This window comes from Meles meles, chromosome 5 (assembly GCF_922984935.1).
Source record: "Meles meles chromosome 5, mMelMel3.1 paternal haplotype, whole genome shotgun sequence".
Classification (NCBI taxonomy): Eukaryota; Metazoa; Chordata; class Mammalia; order Carnivora; family Mustelidae; genus Meles; species Meles meles.
The window spans coordinates 153544603-153567312 of record NC_060070.1 but is presented as its reverse complement, the minus strand read 5'-3'; the positions used below and the strand labels follow the sequence as shown (position 1 = coordinate 153567312).

Genomic DNA, 22710 nt, shown 5'->3' with positions numbered 1-22710 from the left:
CGTTCTTTTTGGATTTTCTTTTCCTAAGTAATCGTTCATTTTTTTTTCTCCTTTCTTGCCTCCTTTTCAACTTCCCTAAATACACCCAACATTATTATAAGCTAATCAAGTGTGTATATATATATAGGTTTATTTTTTATACACAAAGTAACAGTGATCTTCTGACATTACAGTTTCACCATGTCTTTCTTGAGTCCTGGATCTCAAAGTCTTTTTTTTTTTCTCTTAATTTTAGAAGTACTTAGAAGGTTTATCAACATATCACAAGAAAAAAAATACCACAAGAAACATTCTTTTTTTTAAATGTTGGGAGTTACCTGGCGTATGAAATGGCCAAGTGTTATCAATGAGCTTGGACAAAAAGTATGAGAAAGGAGTTTTCCGGAGATCCATGTTTTCCTTTGCTGTCTGTTCCGTATCCCTACATCCCCGAGTTTCCCCGTGCAGACGATGGGGAATGCTGTTCCTGGGCCTGCCGTGTCTTGCGTGCTCTGTGCTTGGATGCTTTTTTCTGTGGCTGCCCTGTGACCGAGGCGGACTGCTTCCCCTTGGCCGGTTATTCTGTCTGTCTGGCTGGCTGTCTCCTTCAACGTCAGCCTTCCGCAGGAAGCCGCGCGTCGTAGGCCAGCATTACCCGAAGACATTTCAGAAAGGAAAACTACCGGCCAGGGTGTCCCCCGAGCAGAGATGCAAAACCCCCAACAAAACACCGGCAAGTTGACGCTAATGACTTATAAACAAAAGTACAGGACAAAGTGGCACCTACTACAGATGTTGCCAGGCCTTGCCCACAGTGGGGCGGGGACAGCGAGGGGGAGGCAGGAGCTGGGGATAGAGACCTTACCGCACCTGCCAGCTCGCCCGTCTAACTTCCGCTGCAGTGCCCGCCCCCTCCGTGCGGCTGAGGCTACGGCTGCGGCGGAAGTGCGCGCCCGCGTATCCGCTTAACTCTCGCGACCTCGCGGAGCCTCGCGGGAACTGCCCGGCTCGCCCCTCCCTGCGGCTGCGGCGGAAGTGCGCGCGCGCCGACCCTGCTCGCTTCTGGCCTTTGTGGGGCGCTGTTGACGGGTCAGCCTGTGGGCGGTCTGGAGGCCGCGGCCTTTCGTACCCCCGGAGGGACCCTTATGCAGGACTCCGCGGGCCGCGGGGGAGTGAGCGTGCGGCCCTGTGCCGCCCTCGGAGAGCCGTGGGACGCGGCAGGGCTGCCGCGGGGGAAGGAGCGGAGACAGCGCGCGAGGGGCTGGGGTCGTGCGGCGGCTGCGCTGCTGACGGCAGCGTTTCCGCCGGACGTGCGGCCGCTGCAGGAGAGGCGACCGGGCGGGGGTGTCCCGACGCCTTGAGACGATCCGTTTGCCCCACGTGTTGGTGTATTTCCCTTGAGTGCCCTTCATTCTGGGACTCCATGCGGGGGTTTCCTGCCTGGCCGTGCGGTTCGTTTGTAAAATCCTCAGGCCACTTCGTACCTTTTACTCAGTCTCTCTAGGTTAGTCTGTTCTTAACTCTTGTAATCGGAGTATTTCCCGGAGTACCGTAAGTTAACCTGAGGTGGCTTGCAAAGCCCAGAAGTAAGTTCTTAGAATTTGCAATTTTTGCCTGTGGTGTAGCTTGTGTTCGAAGTGGCGGCTTCTCCCTCAGGTCCACCCAGGGAGAACTTAACGGGGAATCTTGCTTGCAGCACTGATAACGCTTTTGCACAGCTATGATGGCATCTGCTTGGGCTCTCCAGGCCCGCGAGGACCACCAGGATGACCTTTTGGAAGTAAAGATTGAGGAGGAGGAGGACACCACCAGACAGCATCAGATCCTGCAAAAGAACAACACCGACAGCAGGGAGGTCTTCCGACAGTACTTCCGGCAGTTCCGCTACCAGGAGACCTCTGGACCCCGCGAGGCGCTGAGCCGGCTGCGCGAGCTCTGCCATCGGTGGCTGCGGCCCGAGACGCACAGCAAGGAGCAGATCGTGGAGCTGCTGGTGCTGGAGCAGTTCCTGACCATCCTGCCCGAGGAGCTGCAGGCCTGGGTGCGGGAGCAGCAGCCAGAGAGCGGGGAGCAGGCGGTGGCCGCGCTGGAGGACCTGGAGAGGGAGCTGGACGAGCCAGGAGAGCAGGTGAGAAAAGAGATCTGTTCTGTGATTGAGAAAAAATGAATTACGGATTTCTAGGCCCAAGTGTGTTCTTGACACGTGGGTGTCTAAATGAGCTTGTCTATCCCGAGGATGTAACCAAAGTATGCAGGGTCTTGTTCTGTTTTGTTTTGTTTCAATACTGATACTGGTTCTCAGCCAGTGGCAAATTTGTGCCCTAGAGGCATCGGGCAATGTCTTGGGACAGTTTTGGTTGTCAGATGAGGCGGGGTGCTACCGACATCTAGTGGCTGATGGGCCAGGGACGTTGCCCGTATAGGACAGCATCATACAACGAAGAATTACCTGACCCAGCTGGTCAGTAGAGTCAAGGCTGGGAAGTCTTGCTAGGAAGACTGTAGACTGGAAAAGCAAGAAGGGTAGCCCAGCACCGGGGCATGAAACACTGGAGGGGAGGAACCTGTGGCAGAAAGACACGAGTTTGAGAGAGAGTTGTGACAGTGAGACTTGGAAGGATGAAGCATGTCTTAGGTAAGTATTCATTGGAAATGATGAGAGATGAGTGGATGAAAAAGGACAGATGAAGGGAAAACTCTACATGGAGCGATCTCTTCCAGGCTGAGCACTGCGGACTTCCAGCTTGAGAGACTGGTGGGATCCAGGTGCTCCTAACAGAGTTCAAGGGGGTAGGGGAAGGTGGACTGGGGAAAAGCTCATTTGTTCAGGAGACATTTACTAATGTGGGTTTTTGTACCAGGCACCATTCTGGGCACTGGAAACATAGCCGTGAGCAAAGCGCAGAAGCTGCTGTTGTCTCCCAGCTGGAGTCTAGTCTGATGAGGAGGCAGACAGTCTACGGGGTGCTGAGTCACTGGAGAGCTGAACAGAAGAGAGGTTTAACCTGACCTAAATTGTAAAAATAATCACTCCAGCCACTCTGTTAGAAGAGTTGTACACGGGGCCCGGGGGGAGGGGGTGTACGGGAGGCAGAGAGGTCAAACGCAGAAGCAGGGAGACAGGCTCAGCACCGATCCAGGAAACAGGTGCTGGCGGCTTGGACTAGGGCAGTAGCTGTGGAAGTGGTAAGATGCGGTTGGATCCTGCCTGTTCTCGAGGTGGCACTTGACAGGATTTGTTCCGTTGGATGTGGGATATGAGAGAAAGTTGAGGATTCGGCTAAGGTTTTTGTTCTGAACGTTATGACTTACAGATTCCTCATTCACGGAGATGGTAAAGGCTGGGAGAGAGGAAGGTTTCAGGTCAAGGACAGGGATCAAGGGTTACTAGGGTTTTGGATGTGTTGATTTTGAGATTCCTGTTAGAATCCCCCTGGAAAAGTTGAGCAAGCAACTGAGTATAACAAGCTGGGATTTGATGGAGGGATCCGTGCTAGAAATGCAAAACTGGAGCTTGCCAGAATATGGATGATGTTTAAGGCTTTGAGATGAAGGGAGGTCATCAGGGCAGTGGAAATGGAGGAATGGCCAAGGAGACCGTTAGAGAACCAAAAGAAAGGGGATTCTCACATGCAGGCAGAAGTAATGTGGTTTTAAACTTGTTGAGTTTGTGCTTTCCCCTGATTAAAAAACAAACAAAACGAAACGTGTTGAGTTTGTTTTGCCAGCCAGCCCCTTCCCTCAAAGCATGCTGGGAGCAGCTAACAGAATTTAAACTCGATTTCTGAGCCTTGCCAGAGATCCACAGTGGAAGACACAGCCCATTGTACTGGCTTTTTTCTCCTTCCACATTTGAAGTTGAAACATCCTTTTCTGTCCATCTTAGCATCCTTCTGATTTTGGCTCTTATTCTGGGGGAGAGGTTACCCAATGAAACTGTCAGAATAGAGGCAGTGTGCAGTCATTTCTTACTTACAGAGTATAGCCAATGAACGGGATTGGGAAGCAGTTTGAGGGCCTGGTGTGGCAATGCCCCGTGCGACGTGCTTTGTGTACACGGTGCCATGTAGTCGAGGTAACCAGCCCCTGCTCCCAGAGTTCCTGAACTAAGACACAGACTTAGGAACAAAACTGGTCCCAGCTCCCAGCATTTTACACTCTGCTGGGGAAATGGGGTGTTTTTGAATACAAGGGGAATGATTCCCTGCAGGCACAGAAACTACAGAATGGCATAAACTGCTATATAAATGAGTTCGTTGCTGGAGAAAGACCCCTGAGCAGGGGTCTGGGGTGCAGTAAGGGAGGGGGTTGAAGGCAGGAGTGGAGACCCAGGCACCTTGAGTCAGAAAAGTCTTCTTCCTTTAACTGGAACGGAAGAAGGTGGGGGCGGGGAGTGATGAAATGAAGGGTGGGCGGTCTCTCATGTGACCATGACCCTGTGCAAGGAGGAAAGAAGGTCCTGTCCTGGAAGGAGGTGGAGTGGGGCAGGGGAAGTCTGGCTGTAGGGAACAGCTTCCGGAGCCTACCGGGAAGAGATTTCTCCTGCGTCCTCTACCCTCTGTCCTTCGTTTCCTTCTGCCTTTCTCCAGGCATAAGCAGTGAAGGCGACAACCAGCAGGGTTTAGCTGTGAAGAACAGGAGCGGGGAAGGTTTCCCAGAGGAGACGCCGTGGGGAGGGTTACGGCAGGCTGGAGTCTGGGAGAAAGTTGAGGTGTCAGAGAGCTGGACATCACCGCCGTGGATCGTGTACTCTTATTCGCTGTTCACAGACTGTGTGAGCTGTTTCTCTTGCTGCAGGGCTCAGTCCACACCGAGGAACAAGGTCAGCCGTTGCAGGAGACGGCCCCTCTGGGAACAGAGCAGGAGCCCGGCGTGTTCCTCCCACTCCCGATGGCACAGCTCAAGTGTGAGTCTCCAGAACCTGAAGCCCCGCTGGAGGAGCCAGGTAAGGCAGACAGACCGGTCTGGGGGGAAGGGGAGGATGGGCCAGCAAGCCCTAGTACTGCGCCCTGTTCCTGATCATCAGAGTCAGGAAGTCTCCATGCACAGACCTTCGGCCACTTCAGTTTCTCGCTTTTCAGGTCTTCTCTTCTCTTTATGTTTAAATATTTTTCGAATTCTTGCACTGTTTTATTTGAGATCACTAAATTTAGTCTTTCTGGTAGTTGTTTTCCATTGTACTGATCTCCTTGCTCTTTCTAGTCTTTAACCTATCAGACGGTACTACTGTCTTCACTTTGCCTGTATCCTTCCTCCTTCATAAACAAGCCTCTGCCCCACGATGACTGCATTTTTCCGATGGTTCAGGAAAAGGTGTATATATGTGTCCGCTTACAAAGAGAAGGAACAATAAAGCAAACATGGCAGAATATTAAAAGTTGGTGAATGGATGAAAGACTCCATAACTTCCTTATCTCTACTTCATTTATATTTATTCTTTTCCTTTTTTTTTCTTTTTTAAAGGTTTTATTTATTTGACAGAGAGAGAGACAGCGAGAGAGGGAACACAAGCAGAGGGAGTGGGAGAGGGAGAAGCAGCTTGCCATGGAGCAGCAAGCCCAGTGCGGGGCTCGATCCCACGACTTTGAGATCATGACTTGAGCCAAAGGCAGATGCTTAATGACTGAGCCACCCAGGCGCCCCTATATTTATTCTTTTCCATTTAGTTTTTTAAAGTAGATAAAAATTCATCTAGTTCAAAAACAAAAATTTTAAATTATTTAGTGAGAAGTTTTCATTCCAATTCATTCCCTTGGCCATCTGGTTCCAGCCCTGAAATAGGTTGTCAGTGTTTTAAGTTCTTGTGTGTTCTTCCCTAGAGATATATATGTTTTCATATTCAAATACCTTTTCTTCTCTTTATCATAAAGATGGTAAAAGCTTGCGTTTTTTATTTCTTAACAGCAACTTAGTAATAAAATGTATGGATGAACCACACAGTTAACTTACCCATCCCCCAAGTTGTCCCCAGGGTTTTACTCTAACAGGGGGTGCTGTGGTGAACTGCAGGATAAATTCCTGTTTGTAGAATTACTAAGCCAAAGGTTAAGTACATTTGTAATTTTGATGGTTGTTGTCCAGTTGCCCTCTGTAAAGCCTGGGTCGGTTTACACTCCCGCTGGCAATGTGTGACACTCATTTCATGAACATGGCGTTACATTTTATGATGGGCAGATGATGGGTGAGAATTGTGTCTCAGGATTGTTTAAATCTGCTTTTCCCTTATTCTGAGGTGGAGCATCTTACGTTAAGAACTACTGTGGGGGCACCTGGGTGGCTCAGTGGGTTAAGCCTCTGCCTTCGGCTCAGGTCATGGTCTCAGGGTCCTGGGATCAAGCCCCGCATTGGGCTCTTTGCTCAGCAGGGAGCCTGCTTTCCCCTCTCTGCCTGCCTCTCTGCCTACTTGTCATCTCTGTCTGTCAAATAAATAAATTAAAAAAAAAAAAGAACTACTGTGTTAATTTTTCTGGAGACAGTTTTTCCTTTGCCCAGTTTCTGTTGGGTTACTGGTCTTTTCCATAACAATTTTTGGAGTTTTACGTATTACGTCTGTCCTGTGCTCGTATGCCATTTCATAGTCCTGCAGAAACTCTAGGTTCTTATGTGTTTTTCACCGACGAATCCTGTGTTGGAAACTAGTTGACTCGGTGATCCATTGTAGTTTCAGGTGTTGAGACTGGGAATGAGTACAGGAATTTAAAGCAAGAGATTTCTGAAGAAATGGAACCACGTGAGAACATGTCTGGACTTAAACGTGAAGTGTTCTGGCCTGCTCAGTGCAGAGAAGCTGATGATCCTGAAGCAAAACCAGAAGAGTCTTCTGGACACTCCAGGGACGGTGAACAACCTACAGGTGAAGAAAACAGAGTCCGTCCGGGTGAACAGCAGAGGTTCTGTCCAGGAGGAAAACCTCACGAGTGCAAGGAGTGTGGGAAAGTCTTCAGGCAGCACTCGCGCCTTGTAGAACATCAGAGGGTCCATACTGGAGACAGGCCTTACAAGTGCGAGGAATGTGGAAAAACATTCCGTGGGAGAACTGTGCTTATCCGGCACAAAATAATCCACACTGGGGAGAAACCGTATAAATGTAATGAGTGTGACAAAGCCTTTGGCCGGTGGTCAGCTCTTAACCAACATCAGAGACTTCACACAGGAGAGAAGCACTACCACTGTAATGAGTGCGGCAAAGCCTTCAGCCAGAAAGCAGGCCTCTTTCACCATCTCAAGATCCACACGAGAGACAAACCGCACCATTGTACTCAGTGTAATAAAAGCTTCAGTCGGCGCTCGATACTTACTCAGCATCAAGGAGTTCACACTGGGGCGAAGCCCTATGAGTGCAGAGAGTGTGGAAAAGCCTTTGTGTATAACTCATCCCTGGTTTCCCACCAGGAGATCCACCACAAAGAAAAGTGCCATCGGTGTAAGGAATGTGGGAAATCCTTCAGTCAGAGCGGCCTTGTTCAGCACCAGAGGATCCACACTGGGGAGAAACCTTACAAGTGTGATGTATGTGCAAAAACCTTTATTCAGAGGACGAGTCTTGTAGAACATCAGCGAATTCACACTGGGGAGAGACCTTATAAATGTGATGAGTGTGGGAAGGCTTTCACGCAAAGATCCGTCCTCACGGAACATCAGAGAATCCACACTGGAGAGAGGCCCTACAAGTGCGATGAGTGTGGGAATGCCTTCCGAGGGATCACCAGCCTCATCCAGCACCAGAGAATCCACACTGGGGAGAAGCCCTACCAGTGTGACGAGTGTGGCAAAGCCTTCAGACAGAGGTCAGATCTTAGTAAACACCAGAGAACCCACGCTAGAGGTGGTCCCTGTACATGTAAAGAGTGTGGGGAGTCGTTAAGGCAGACCTCGGCACTTACTCAACATCAGACTACCCGCAGAGGAGAGAAACCTGTTCCTGTATGATGACTGCAGGGCGGCTGTGTCCCAGAGTGCAGGCTGGAGAGAAGCCCTAGCTTTGAAATCGTTCAGGGCAAAACGCCAATCACTGTTACTGTAAGGAAGCCTCAGATACTGATAAAGAGTCCCTGTGCGCCGCCCGTTCTGTCAGGTGCTGTGGAGCTCAAGCAGAACGCCACATTCCTCTTCTCCGAAGTGGATGGCGTACTTGGGGGTAGCTAGGATCTGCGTGAGGTTAGGCAAGGCCGCAGCGGGACAGGAGAGTTGACACAGGTCCTGTGTCTTGGAAGTGGCTCGTGGCACACAGTAAGTGCTGTCCATGCGGGAGGGTGGACCGCCGGTGCCTCGGGGGGTCAGGAAAGATCATAGTGACGCTAAGGGTGGGATGGGCCGCATTGGAAGGCAAAGTGGAAGGCATTAGGGTGAAGGAAATGTAGGCAGAGGCAAGAGTGCTCGTGGTTGGGAAGCACGCGGGCCAGCCTGAGGTACGGGGTCTGTGCAGTTGGGCGGTTGTTGGCGGTTCGTTGGCGACAGAGCTTGGGGACAGACTGGGAGGGCAAGAATGCCTCTTTGACTTCGTTCCTAAAATAGCTCTCAAATTATTGGCCGTTGGAAAGGTGAGGACACTTGCGTACAGAGATGGTGATGCAGCTACAGTGTCGCAGGGAGAGCCCAGGCACTGAAGTGTAGGTCTCCGGCCTCAGGTCCCGTCCATTGCTCTAGGGATCCCTCCACTTCACTGAGCAAAATGCCCGAGTCCCCCCCACAGACCTTCTGCCTCATTAAGTCTGGGATGGGGGCCAGAGAGTCTTTGATATGGTCACCTGCTTCTGCAGTTCGAGAAACACCGCACTGAATCCCAGCTGCCTTCTTGGTTGCCTGTGGAGCGTGGACGTGTGAACACTTTCCCGTAAGCAGGCACCGCTGCTGGTTCGGAGCGTAGGGGAAGCCCGACAGCGGACAGGAGCCAGCGGGACCACAGAGAGCACAGGGCACCTGACCGCCGTCCCGCTGCAAGGGTCTCAGGCTGGCCTTTCCACCTCTTCGAATTTAAGGGCGTCAAAATAGGAGACTGACCTGCTTTCGAAGGCTTCCGGGGTCGTCTGAGCACAAGGCTTCGCGGCTGGTTAGGGAGGGCGCTAGGGTTCTCTGTTTGCCTCTAACCTCTCTTCCCCCAGTTACGGAGTTCTCATGTTCTCAGTTCCCTAACAACTGCTCTGCAGAACTGGTTTACAATTTCTTGGTTTTTTTACCTTCTTGAGCACATCAAAGAGCCAAAGGTTAGTGACTCTGTCCCTTGGGACTCGTGAGAACAGATGAGCCGATGACTGTTTGGCTCTGCTCCTGTTCTACTGGGCGAGCAGTTCCGTCCGGGATGGCCTGTGGCCGTTATTGCGGGTAGGCGGCAGCCACAGAGAGGCGCACGTGGCTCCTGGTCTGTTTGTCGTCTTTACAGAGGATTTTTGACCCTCACTGAGCTGTCCTTTGATTTCCTTCCCTTGCTACCTTGGCATGGCCGGCTCTGCAGTTTCTGAGATTTTAACCCCTCACCCCGCCCACGTCACCCCACACAGCACCAGGATCCTCTCACCCCTCACCTCTAGCCGGTGCGTGGGTCTGAAGTGGTGAGCACGGCGGGAGGGGAAACGGATAATTACCCTCCTGTAAGTGCTCCTGACCGCTGTTGTGCCTAGCCCCGAGTCTCCATCCCATCTCCTCCCGGCTCCTGTGGTGCACTCTGCTGCGTTTCCCTACGGCCCTGCCTCTGGCCCCTCCATCTGTCGCCCTGTCCAGAACGTAAGAGTGTTTATTATCACTGGTTTGGAACCAGCAGAGTCCCTGGAGAAATAGCGATGTCGCTTCTGAGCTATAAGTGTGAGCACATTTCCCATACACATAACAGTGGGGTCGGTAGTAGAACTTGGGCATATTATGACACGTCAGATTTGCTTTGGGATTGGAATTCACATGACCATGGGAGAACATCCTGAGTTCACAACAGAGCAAAGCCCATGAACATTTGGAAACTCAGTCGCAAGTCGAGGACTCTTTATTTAGGTGTTTTTCCTGAGACCAGCCTGGGAGCTGCGCACATGAGACACCGAGGCAGCTGGGGTTGGGAACTAACTCTTTTACATCCGGGAAACAGTTTGTTGCCCCGAGTGAGCCTGAGAGCTCCGAGCTGTGTGTGTTCCTGTTCCCTTTCCCAGCTCGGCCTGCCTTGCATCTCTCACTCCCGTGAACTCCTCGACGCTTGGTGACAAGAACCTGTATGAGCATATCTCGTCACCTGATTGGACTTCAGACATCGTGGCCAAACTGAAGTCACTCCTCAGAGTCCCTTTGAGCCTCTCGAAGCCTACTGCTCATGGGAACATGATTATTTTTATTTTTTTATTCTTAAAATATTTTATTTATTTGACAGATCACAAGTAGGCAGAGAGGCAGGCGGGGTGGGGGGAAGCAGGCTCCCCGCTGAACAGAGACCCCAATGTGGGGCTCGATCCCAGGACCCTGAGATCATGACCCGAGCCGAAGGCAGAGGCTTAACCCACTGAGCCACCCAGGCACCCCCATGATTGTTATTTTAAACTTGGCTTTCTGTTCACAGCACTCTTATTTACATCTTCTGCTTAACACGTTCTCAGCGCAGACACATTAGTCCATTTGCCTCTAACGCCTTTAATTGCCTATTACAAAGGAGCCATAGACAGAGACCCAGAACATCGGGATATGCCTGTTACCTAGCATCCAGTTTATAACTCATAAAGGTGGTTTTGTTCTGGTTGTTTCTTGTACTTAGATATCGTTGCAGTACCAAGAAGGGGTGGGGTGGCGTGGCGTTTTCCAGGTAGGCATCAAAGGGGTCAGACTATCCAGGATTAGGGGGAATGGAGTATAATAACTGCAGCCGAATTGGCAACATGGAATTGGAAGGCCCGGGGGCAAGTGGAGAACAGGACCGGTTAGACACAGAATGGGAGAGTATGGCCAACGGAATGACGGAGTGATGAAGCCCGGAGTGCATCTTTACAGATGAAAGGTAGATACGGTCTAACAGGGACAGACAGGATCTAGGAAATCAGGGTCCTCTGAAGCAGCTAACCTTTGTGGATTTCGAAACCATCAGCAATAACAGGCAGTAGGATAGAAAGGAGAAATGTGAAATGGAAGCAAGTCCAAGGTAGAAATAATGTCAGTCAAGAGTAGTGACATAACAGCCAGGCTGGGGCGCCTGGGTGGCTCAGCGGGTTAAAGCCTCTGCCTTCAGCTCAGGTCATGATCTCAGGGTCCTGGGATCGAGCCCCGCATCGGGCTCTCTGCTTGGCGGGGAGCCTGCTTCCTCCTCTCTCTCTCTCTCTCTCTGCCTGCCTCTCTGCCTGCTTGTGGTCTCTATCTGTCAAATAAATGAATCTTTAAAAAAAAAAAAAAAATAGTGACATAACAGCCAGGTTGAGGCACTGGTGTAACACTCGAATCACAAAGCAGTGACTTAGAAATAATATTAAGGATGAGAGAGAGATCGAGCTTCTCTTTTCTCATTGATTCAAGGTGAACAAGATACTGAGTGTTTAAGACAAAAAGCTGGAGAGGTTGGGGGAGAATCAAATTCCTTTAAGCAATAAAAAGTGAAGGGGGCTTTGAATGTAGAGTAACCTGACAAACGGGCTGCGGGGGGTGGAACAGGGACTGCAAAGGGAAGAAAGCTGGTCCCCCTCCAAGAAACCCCCTGCTGTATGAAGAGGTTGCTGGAATTTTCGGTGTGAGATAAAGCTACTGAGGAAAGAGAATGGGATTGAGCAGGGCTCTAAATTGAGAAATGTCAGTTGTGGGGTGAGGCCAGCTGTGGAGAGCAGGTCCACAGTACTGTGCTCTGAATAGAAACAGCCTCTTCTTATCTCCCCTAGATGATTTATTATAGAGTCCTCACACTCAAAGCCCTTATTGGCCATCTTTGGGAGTTAAGAATAAAATTTGTTAAAAATATGTTAACATATACGGCTTACTAAGGGCCAGGCCTTACTAGGTGCTTCATTTTATTTTTAGCATTGAAGCTGCCTGAGGTCACAAAGTTAGTATATGGTGGGGCTGGGCTTTGAACACAAGCAGCCCAATTCTCGAGCCCACACTTCCTGTTTCAGTTAAAGGAACCCTGTGTTGCAGTGGTAACTGATGTCTGTGGAAACTTTTCTACTCCTGTCACTCTTTTTTAAAAGATAGACCAGAAACCCCAGAGTCCTAGGTCCAAGCACCCAAGATAATATCACCACCCTTTCTGCTCGCCAGATTGTGGGTGGGGTTTGGTCAGTGGAACGTGAACCCTGATGCTTGTTGCCTACACAGGGAGGTTGTCCACAGGAGACATTCCACTAAAAATGCGCTCTTTATAGGAAAGGATCACCCTCCATTCTGACAGAATATGGGATTTTTGGCAGTCTTCAGTAATACAAATCATAAGGATGTAGATGTCCCGTTATGGATCTGTCCAGTAACCCATATGGATCTATTCTTGATGAGGGTTTTATATTTGTAGCTAATGCCATGGCTAGGATTAAAGGAAACATAATTATATAAAATAGTTCTTTCAGTTGCCTGTCCTGACTCCACAAGCCCAGAATTTATTTGGGCAACAAATTGTCCTATTCAGCTTAGGGATTATCATCTGATAACCTTTAGTTAAATATTCTCAACTTCCATCCTTTCACACTGAAAAGTTCTCATATCACAATCCCTCTAGCAGTTCATTTTTTTTTTTTTTAAGATTTTATTTATTTGTCAGGTCACAAGTAGGCAGAGAGGCAGGCGGCAGGGGTGGGGTGGGGGGAAGCAGGCTCCCCACGGAGCAGAGATCCTGATGCGGGGTTCGATTCCAGGACCCTGAGGCTCAACCCACTGAGCCTCTTGGAAGGTTTTGGGTCTTCTTGGAATTTGGAAATTGGAATTTCTTTGGGTCTTCTCTCATGCCAGATGTTTTTGGGTGTGATTGGTAATGATTCCTTGCACATTTTTATATAGCTATAGTATATATAGAGAGAGAGAATATATGTATGACTATATTCTATAAAAATGTGTTGTACGTAGGTTTTATTTTATACATATAATTTGATTTTGACAAAGCCATTCATGATAAGTAAACTCAGTTGAGTAGCTCCTTGGCTCATATTGTAAGACCATGGTGGAGAGCCAGCGGTTTTCCCTTGATTTCGTGCAAACTGCTGACTCCTCGCCCACACTTCAGGACTGAAATCGGTCAGGGCTCCCGGAGCTTTCACCCAGCTTAAGTGAAGGTGATCTTTGGGGGATACGTGTTCCACGGATCAGCTTAGCCCGGATAGCCTGGTCATGGGTATCCCCAGAAGGACCTGTAAGTGGCCTTTATTTGTCGTCTGTGAATTGCGGTTAGGTCTTACTGATCCCTCCTAGGCTCGATAGCGGACTGGGCTTTTTGATGCAGTGCCTCACTTGGGCCTACTCCAGTGATCTCACGGTTTCACACCCTCTAAAAGCCGTGAGTTTTCTGTAGTCAAACTGAATTCGGGCGAGTGATTTACTCTATGCGGTCTCGGTTTCCGACAGGTAAGTGGTGACAGGAACCACCAACTGGGGGTTCCGTGGGCTAGATGGGTTGTCTACACCGCGCTTCGCGCCTGTGTGCAGCCCAGTGCGCGCCGCAGCCGCAGGTCACTGGGATCGTGTGCAGTGTCCCCAGGACCGCCGCGTGGGGCGCCGCCGGGGTCCCCGGGAACTCCCCTCCCTCGGGAACAGACCTCGCCCCCGGCCCTATCTCAGCGCAGGCAGCCGGAGGCTGTGCGGAGCGGGGACGCAGCCTGGTAACCACCGAGCGGAGAAAGCCTCCAGATTCCTAGAGGAGACCGAACGGCGGGGGCCGCAGCCCGGAAGCGCGCGCCCGCGAGACTCCGAGCACCTGTGCGGGGGCGGGGCTCGGCCTCCACTCCTGCACCCAGGCCTCGGCGGACGGGCGGGGGCGGTCAGGGACAGCTTCCGAGGATTGGGTTGTATTGGGTTACCTGGCCTCTTGGGAAGAGGAGAGTCTGGGTTCCCGGTTTTGTAAACGGAGGGTGGGGCTGGTCGGGGAGAGCATCTGCGTCCTGAGCCTCCCTGCGGTAGGGGAGGCGACGCTGCAGTGCGGACGTCAGAGGCCACTTACTGGTGGTAGCAAAAGACTTCCCTCTGTACACGGAATCGTGCAACTGTCAGTGGGATTGTAACAGTACCCACTTAAACGAGTGACGGTGCGGAACTTTAAATAAATATGAGCTGTTACTATTTTCTCATTTCTGATGTTATTTTCTCTACCGTCTGTTCGGCATTTTCTGAAGGGCAGAACCCAAGGGAAGAGGGTCACCGTCTTTCAAGTTTTATTAACAAACATTTAGGAAGTAAAAGACTTGAGCACGTGGTGCTAAGAATTTGCAAATTCTCTCCCACTTCCTTAATTTAATTAACTTCCTGACGAAGTTCCATTTTCTTTCAGTGCCTTGTCTGGGTAGTGAGTTCTTGAGTCAAGGAGCTAAACAAAAATTACAGTTTCTGTTAACAGTGTTGTTTTGTGCCCCAGGAAGAAGACTAGCTACAAGGAAATACTTCTGAAAAACCGGTGTGGACCCCAGGCTGGTGTGAATCTTCTCCTGAGTGCGCTCATTCCAGAATGGCGGTCCTCCTGCGGGAAGGTCCCTGATGGTGACTGATGGCAGAGGGAGAGAGGGCTGTGCCTGGGACCGCTCTGGCAAAGAAGTTGCAGATAGTCCTTCAGACTTCAAGTTGCTACTATCAGGCGGTAGCTACCTGGGCCTCCCAGGGCTGTCAGAAGACTGAGAGAGCTTCACCCATGGTTGCTGAGACCGGAAGCAGACCAAGGAGCAGGTGCTGAAGCCGGTCCTGACGCCTCGCTGGAAGCTGCAGGTTGAGACAGGGATAGTACCCAGAATTTGGAGAAGAGGCATCACTTAGGCTAGAAAAGTTGGAGACAGCTTGGAGGAAAACCGTCAGGTGGGAAGGGTTGGGAAAATCACGTATATTATGGCTCGAGTAGTGAAAGTCTTCTGGAATAGCAGAGAAAGCAGTAAAACCAAACTTGAGGATCCACCACACGTCTCTGCAGCCCAAACCCAGCACCTCCATCATGGGCTTTAATTCCCCTTTGTATTCATGGGCACCTCTGGGAAGTTTTTCTGTGTTGGGTTGTTGTTTGGGCGACTGCAAATCCAGTTGTCCAAGACCGGCTTCATCCCGTTGCCTTTAGGGTCCAGGCTAAAGAACAGCACGAGAAGTGCTTATAGCACAGGTAGTGCGTTGGAATCCAGGGTTTTAAGTGCAGCCTGTTAAGCCCCTGTCATAGTTTGAGCATTATCACCTTTTGGAATGGAAAGCTGATGAGAAAAGATGTCTTGGAGATCCTTGAAGGAAGTGTTTTAGAACTCTCAATAACGTCCTTTCCCTTGAAAACTTGTCTCTACCCATCTCCTTCTCATCATTTGCCCGATTCTTGAGGTAGAAGCTCTTAGCCATATCTGTGAGGAGTTTTGTTTGGTTTGCTTTGACCTTTTCAACTCCTTTAACTTCAAAGTGCAGCTTTCTTCTATGTTTTAGTCCTGACATTACTGAAAAAGTTATTTTCTCCACTTTAGTTTTTCTGTATCAAAACAGTGTGTATTTTGAAACTGTTCTAGCTGTTGCTTGAAGTTAACTGTTACCGTAGATCACTGTTCATTGATTGACTCAATAAATATTTACTTGTGGAGCATTTGCTTGTCTGTAGTAGTGGCCTAGGTACATATCAGTCGGTATAAATGGTCCTTTTTTCTTTTTTTAGATTTTACTTATTTATTTGACAGAGATCACAAGCAGGCAGAGAGGCAGGCAGAGAGAGAGGGGAAAGCAGGCTCCCCACTGAACAGAGAGCCCGATTTGGGGCTCAATCCCAGGACCCTGAGATCAGGACCTGAGCTCGAAGGCAGAGGCTTATCCCACTGAGCCACCCCGGTGCCTCTAAATGATCCTTTTAACTTGCACTGGCAAATTAAAATTTCTCTTGATTTCATGATACACCATTTTTCATCTCTGGATTCAGACTTATTTCCTCTTAACTTTTTTGATTATACCTTTCTGATTCATTGTTTCATTTTGTGAGAAAATCCTCCATGTTCTTCCAAACTCCCCCCCCCCCCCCCAGCTGTCTCTTCTCACTCAAACTCTGGAACCTTGTGTGCCTTTTTGGGCACTTGGGCAAACTGAGACGACAGCCCCGATGCACAGTAGTGGCGTGCACTTTTGGTAAAACTGGATTTTATTTTTATCACTGTTCTTCATTTTAAGTCTCATCTCAGCAGAGAGACGACCGACATCTGAATTTTTTCATCTTTTTTTAGATGGTGTTACTGGGAATGAACATAAAGACTTGTCTCCAGCACAAAACAGTTCCGAGGATGCTGAAGCATGCGGTGGGGTCTCTAGAAGTGCCGCACCGGTGCGGTCAGCGCGGGGAAGTTGTAGTCACTGGCGAGTCCTTATTCAGCTTTAGGGAGTCCAGAGACGGAAGAGACTCTCCTTGAGAACAAGTTTGGAAAGGCTTTGGTTTAGAGTGGGTTCCTCTTTTCCCACCAGGAGATCCACCACATGGAAAAGTGCTCAGTGTAAGGAATGTGGGAAAGCTTTCAGTTACCGTGGCCGCATTGTACATCAGAGAATCACATGAACGAGACTGCAGAGATGTAACGACCTCGAGGAAGCCTTCATTCAGCACTGACACAGAGCCTTACGTGGAGGAAAGCGGAGCACCTTTACCCACAAGTCAGGATGACTGTGCACCAGAGAATCTGCACAGGAGAGGAATCGTATAAACGTGATGAATGTGGAAATGCTTTGCATGGAATCACCGGCTGTATTCAGCCTTGGAGAGTTCACACTATGGGAAACCCAGACAGTGCGATGAGTACAGACAGTGGTTGGACCTCAGTAAACATATTTGAATCAATATCACAGACGTTCTTATAAACGAGAGGATCGTGGGAAGTTGAGTGGACTGAGACCAAGTCTCCACAACAGAATCTCCACAGTACTGGGAAATTAAAGTGTAAATGGGCAGGATTTATGGGAATGGGTATTCTTGATTGCCCAGTTTAGCCAGTAAAAACATTGAATGAAGGCCTCAGGTCAAGAAAAGGAAAGGCCAGCAGTTCTTTTCTTCTTTCTAGAGGAGTCTATAGATGTAAGCAACCAGGACTTTTGAAAGAAGTTGCTTCCCTGCATCCCAGGGCTTGTGATTCTGTCCCCTGGAGGACTGTGCACACACGTTTCCCCCAGGCCTGCTCTCATAACTTTAATTCATTCAACAAGAGTAGATTATTGTCTGGGGTTACATTTTATTTTCTTTATGAGCTAAATAGGCTTGTCTGTACCAGGACACAAAAATCACATGTATGAAGTTTTAGTACATGTAATGAAAGAAACCACATCATTCATTTGTTGGACACTTTCCTAAATTTGAGACTGCTTCCGTCTTCTCCAGAATAAGGTCATGTAAGTGTCCCTCAGAGAATATAGATTCTCCAGCTTTGGTTTGATTGTTTTTCTTAAGATAGTGAAAGATAATTAACATACAGCCTATTGATAGATAATGATGGAGATATTTTCCCTTACAGATAATACATAATATAATGTTGTGAAGGCTGACACTTTAAGTAACTTGCTTATTCTTCTTAGTTCTAAAACAGGTGAAAAGAATCTTTAGAAGCTCTTCAGCAAGTTGTTCATACAGCCCAATCTCTGAGAGAGAATGAGGCTTACGTAATTTATGGTAGGTCACTGAATATAGGAAACAGATTTTAAAACTTTGCAATGATTATCTCAGAACTCAGAGTGTATTTGTTGTATATTCCTAAGTTTCTTTGAGTAGGTATTTTGGGGTGCCTGGGTGGCTCAGCCATTAAGCATGTGACTCTTGATTTTGGCGTAGGTCATGATCTCAGGGTAGTGAGATCGAGTCCCCTGTCAAGCTCAGTGCTGGACACGGAGCCAGCTTAAGATTCTCTCTGTCCCTCTCTCTCTGCCCCTTCCCTACCCTGTGTGCTCTCTTTCTCTCTCAAAGGAAGAAAAAAAGAATAGGTATTATAGTCATTTTATAAGATGGACTGCCGAGGTGCCTGGGTGGCTCAGTCAGTTAAGGATCTGCCTTCAGCTCAGGTCATGATCCAACTTCTTTCAAAAGTCCTGGTTGCTTACATCTATAGACTCCTCTAGAAAGAAGAAAAGAACTGCTGGCCTTTCCTTTCTTTTTTTTTTTTTTAAGATTTTATTTATTTATTTGACAGACAGAGATCACAAGTACGCAGAGAGGCAGGCAGAGAGAGAGAAGGAGGGAGGAGGAAGCAGGCTCCCCGCTGAGCAGAGAGCCCAATGCGGGGCTCGATCCCAGGACCCTGAGATCATGACCTGATCAGAGTCCTGGGATCGAGTCCCACATTGGGCTCCCTGCTCAGCGGGGAGTCTGCTTCTCCCTCTCCTTCAGCCTCTCCCCACAGCTCATACTCTTTCTTGCTTGCTCTCTCTAATAAATACAAATATTTTTTTAAAAAATGATCTTTCTTGGGGCGCCTGGGTGGCTCAGTGGGTTAAAGCCTCTGCCTTCTGCTCAGGTCATGATCTCAGGGTCCTGGGATCGAGCCCCGCATCGGGCTCTCTGCTCACCAGGGAGCCTGCTTCCTCCTCTCTCTCTGCCTGCCTCTCTACATACTTGTGATCTCTGTCTGTCAAATAAATAAAATCTTTTAAAAAAAAAAGATCTTTCTTAAAAAAAGAAGATAGGCTGCATTCAGGGCACTGGCGTGGCTCAGTCAGTTCAGCATTTGCCTTCTTCTCAGACATGATCCCGGGGTCCTGGGAATGAGCCTACGTCAGGCTCTGTACTCATCGGGGAGTCTGCTTCCTCTCCCTCTGCCCCCCAACTTGTTCTCTCTTGCTCACGCTCTCAGAATCTTAACAAAAAGGAAGAATGACTGCATTCTGTAAAAGGCCTTTAGAGCATCTGTAGAAATCACAGGGTTTTTTTCCTTAACTTTATTACTATCTTGTATTTTTGTGGAAGGATTTTCTAATATTGAACCAACCTTACATTCTTGCAACAAGTCCAGCTTAGATGGGGCGTGTTCTTAATATGGTAATGAGGTTTACTGCTCATATTTTGTTTCGTACATTTTTCTTCGATGTATGAAATTGGTCTGTAACTTTCTTTTTATTTTTTGTACTATATTTTCTAGGTTTAGGTTTCAACATTTTAATTGCATCGTGAAAGCAATTACATTTTTGTTCATTTTTAATCCTCTAGAACAATTTATAGGGTACTGGAATTAGCTGGTCTTTGAAGGTTGAATTCTGATGTAAAACCATCTGGGCTGTGTGCTTTCCTGTGAGATAGTTCTGTGGTAACTTTTTCTGTTTCTTCTACAAAACCAGTCTGTTTAGTCTTTCTGTTTATAATGGGGGTCAATTTTAGTAATATATTGTTTGCCTAGAAAATTACCCATTTCATCTAGATTTTTAAATTTATTTGCCTTGAATCTATAATATAATCAGCTACAATTTTTAAACAGTTTTACCGAAGGAAATTGATATGCAGTAAAGTGCAGAAGTATACAGTTGTACATGTTTTAACATGTGCACACCTGTGAAATAATCACCACCATCAATACAACGAACATATCGATCCCCCCAAAATGTTAACGTGTGTGCCTTGATAATTCCTCCCTCCACACCACTCTCATCTCCAGGCAACCTCTGCTGGGCTTCCTGTTGCTATAGACTTGGTTTGCATTTTTTAGAGTTGGATATGAATGGAATACCTTTTTTCCATCCTTTTTTCGTCTGGCTTCTTTCATTCCGCACGATTATTTGGAGATTCATGCATGCCTTTGCAGGTATCAGTAATCCCTTCTTTTTCTTGTTGAGTGTTCAAGAAACTGGATATACACAGTTTGTACATTTACCTATAAGAGACATTTGGGTTCTTTTCATTTGGGGTCTCTTAAAAATTAAGTTGGTAGGGCGCCTGGGTGGCTCGGTTGTTAAGCGTCTGCCTTTGGCTCAGGTCATGATCCCAGGGTCCCAGGATAGAGCTCCCACATCGGGCTCCCCGCTCATCAGGAAGCCTGCTCCCTCTCCCACTCCCCCTGCTTGTGTTCCTCTCTCACTGTGTCTCTGTCTGTGTGTGTCAATTGAATAAATAAAATCTTTTTTAAAAAATGAAGTTGGTATGGACATTTGTGTACAAGTCTTCATATAGACATATGCTTTCATTTCTCTTCAGTAAATACCTAAGAGTGGGATGGTTGGCTCTACCTGCTAAGACTATTTTCAACTTTTAAGAGACTCAGGTTATTCTCTGTTATTCTCTTTCACATCCCTACCAGCAGTGTATGAGCTTTCCTTCGCTACGCATTCCTGCCAACATTTGGTAAGGTCAGTCTTTCATTTTAAACAACCTAATAGGTGTGTAACTTACTGTAATTTTAATTTGCATTTCCTAATGACTAATGACATTGAGCATCTTTTTGGGGATTGTCATTCCTATAAAGCCTTTTGCTGAATTATCTGTTCAAGACTTTGCCCATTTTTTTCCCTTGGGCTGTTTGTTTTCTATGCCAGTCCTTTATCAGTGCAATGATGTGTGAATATTTCTTCCGGTCTGTGGGCTGTCTTTACTTTCTTAATAGTGTACTTTGAAGATAGAATTTTAAATATTCATGAATAACAATTTTATCTTTTTTTTTTTTAATGGTCATGTTGGTGATATGGCTGAGAAATCTTTGCCTAAGCCAAGGTCACAAATGTTTTATAATTGCTTTTAGATGCTATGTAATTTTTAGTTTTTTTTCCTCCACTGAATTGCCTTCAAATGTTTGTTGAAACGTTGTTCATATTCATGTGAGTCATCACCTGAGCCAAAGGCAGACATTTAATTGGCTGAGCCACCCAGGGGTCCCGGGTCATACCTTTCTTCATTGAATTAAATATATATATATAGAGAGAGAGAGAGAGAGAGTTTCCTGTCCCAGGATAATCTTCCCAGGTATCCTGTGAGCTTTTTGCATATTCAGGTCTTGTTTTCTGTGCTTCAACATGACGTTTTCTTGGATTATGGGTTTCAATACTAATTTTGTTTCATTGTGTTATTTTTTAAGGACTTCACTGGCCCATTTCAGTCACTTCTTCTCCATACTTTCCTCTTTCTCCTTTCCTTTCACTTTCATTCTCTTTGTTTTCCTGACGCAGTACACCGTTTACAGTTTGCAATTTACGCTTAGGGTTTTCTTCCCTAGGGGTCTGCGACCCTTCTCTGTTTCACGGACTGGCTTTTAAGGGCAAAGACCATGCGGTCGGGCCTGGCCATGCACAGGTGACCAATGAGATTGTAACACACACAGGAAACTCCACAGTGATGCTAGGTGACCAATTGAATTACAATTTACCCTAGTAGGCATTAGAACCAGCCTATTATACCTTGATTAGGATTGGCACCAAAAAGGCTCCCAGAGGGCGGGGGTCCCTACTCCTTGGTAACCAGGGAGACAGTATGCAAACCCCCACTGATCGGATGTCTCCACCTGGCCTGACCCACACTTGCATCTGGGCTTTGTTACCTGGGGCTGGTTTCCAGGACTTGTCTCCAAGTAAATCCCCTGGGGGAAGGGGAGCAGGGACAATTTCTAAATAGGTCCTTACCCAATCAGCCCTCTTCTTTTCCTTCTAGTTTTTTGATCCATCTTTGCTTTTAATTTTTGAATTTCTGATTCAAGGTGTTTTTCATATCCCCGATGCTTGTTTGAGATGTTCAGTTTACTTTGCAGTGCTGTTTCATTTTTCTTTTCTTTGAGGATTTTTGGGGGAGTGGGCTAGGTGATTCTTACTAGTTGAGGTGCATTTGTTCTGATTTTCTGTTTCCATGTAGCGCCTTTTCTACGTTTTTTCCCATTTCCTAAACTGAGGGTGTGTACTGGATTCCTTAATCAGTGGTCCCTTCCGTCCAAGTAACAAAATTCTGTTTCTTTGGTGCATTATTTAATGCGGACTCTGCGATTACTGGTTTTGGATCTTTGTGCATACATATCTTGAAGGAATCTGAAAATTCTCCTTTTTCACTCTGTATCCCTTTCGCTACATGTTTCCCAAAAATTGATTTTTTTTTTCTTTACTCCTCTCCCTGCAAAAGTATGTCTTTTGAAGACTGCCACATTGAATTACATACCTTTTTAAGTCCCTTGCTGTAGTTAGTGTTCTCATCTCCCAGTATATTTTTCCCAATTTTCACACTTAGGATACACTCCCTCCATCTGGTGGTGATTTTAGAACAGTTTTTAGGGCCATTTCTCTCTTCTAGGACTTTCTCAGACTGTCCATTTCCTCCACAAAGGCTTGCTATGGGGGATTCTGCTGTTTTCTCACTTTGTATTCCAGGTAATTTAAAGTTTAGGCACTTTCTGTTTTTGTGTAGTTTTGTTTTTCTTGTTCTACATCATTTTTGGAGGATGTTTGGTGACACAGATGGAAGCAGCTGTCATTTTTTTTAAGGATTTTATTTATTTATTTGACAGACAGATCACAAGCAGGCAGAGAGAGAGAGGCAGAGAGGGGGCGGGAAGCAGGCTCCCTGCTGAGCAGAGAGCCCGATGTGGGGCTCGATCCCAGGACTCTGAGACCATGACCTGAGCCGAAGGCAGAGGCTTTAACCCACTGAGCCCCCCAGGCGCCCGGAAGCAGCTGTCATTATCCTCTATCAGTAGGTTTTCCAAAAAA

The 22710-nt window shown here is 47.6% G+C and overlaps 1 protein-coding gene across 3 annotated transcripts; it reads left to right on the top strand.

Moving 5' to 3' along the window:
• Nucleotides 1–1074: 1074 nt before the first annotated feature.
• On the top strand, nucleotides 1075–15667 carry ZSCAN12 (zinc finger and SCAN domain containing 12). Of its 3 annotated transcripts, none has more exons than XM_046004751.1 (4): nucleotides 1075–2107; nucleotides 4777–4924; nucleotides 6641–7766; nucleotides 14483–15667. In XM_046004751.1, exons 1-4 carry the CDS (start codon nucleotides 1700–1702, stop codon nucleotides 14610–14612), a joined length of 1812 nt encoding a protein of 603 aa, XP_045860707.1. In that variant the 5' UTR covers nucleotides 1075–1699; the 3' UTR covers nucleotides 14613–15667. The 3 variants fall into 3 exon arrangements, with proteins under 3 accessions (XP_045860707.1, XP_045860706.1, XP_045860705.1); XM_046004750.1 differs by lacking the exon at nucleotides 14483–15667 and having other exon boundaries at nucleotides 1075–1483; nucleotides 1676–2107; nucleotides 6641–11125; XM_046004749.1 differs by lacking the exon at nucleotides 14483–15667 and having other exon boundaries at nucleotides 1075–1565; nucleotides 1676–2107; nucleotides 6641–11125.
• Nucleotides 15668–22710: the final 7043 nt, after the last annotated feature.

Bases quoted from the DNA above. Each gene is read 5' to 3' on its own strand.
- ZSCAN12 (XM_046004750.1), top strand. From the start codon at position 1,700: ATGATGGCATCTGCTTGGGCTCTCCAGGCCCGCGAGGACCACCAGGAT. The intron at 2,108-4,776 runs GTGAGAAAAGAG...CTCTTGCTGCAG, and splicing joins TGGACGAGCCAGGAGAGCAG to GGCTCAGTCCACACCGAGGA. The intron at 4,925-6,640 runs GTAAGGCAGACA...GATCCATTGTAG, and splicing joins AGCCCCGCTGGAGGAGCCAG to TTTCAGGTGTTGAGACTGGG.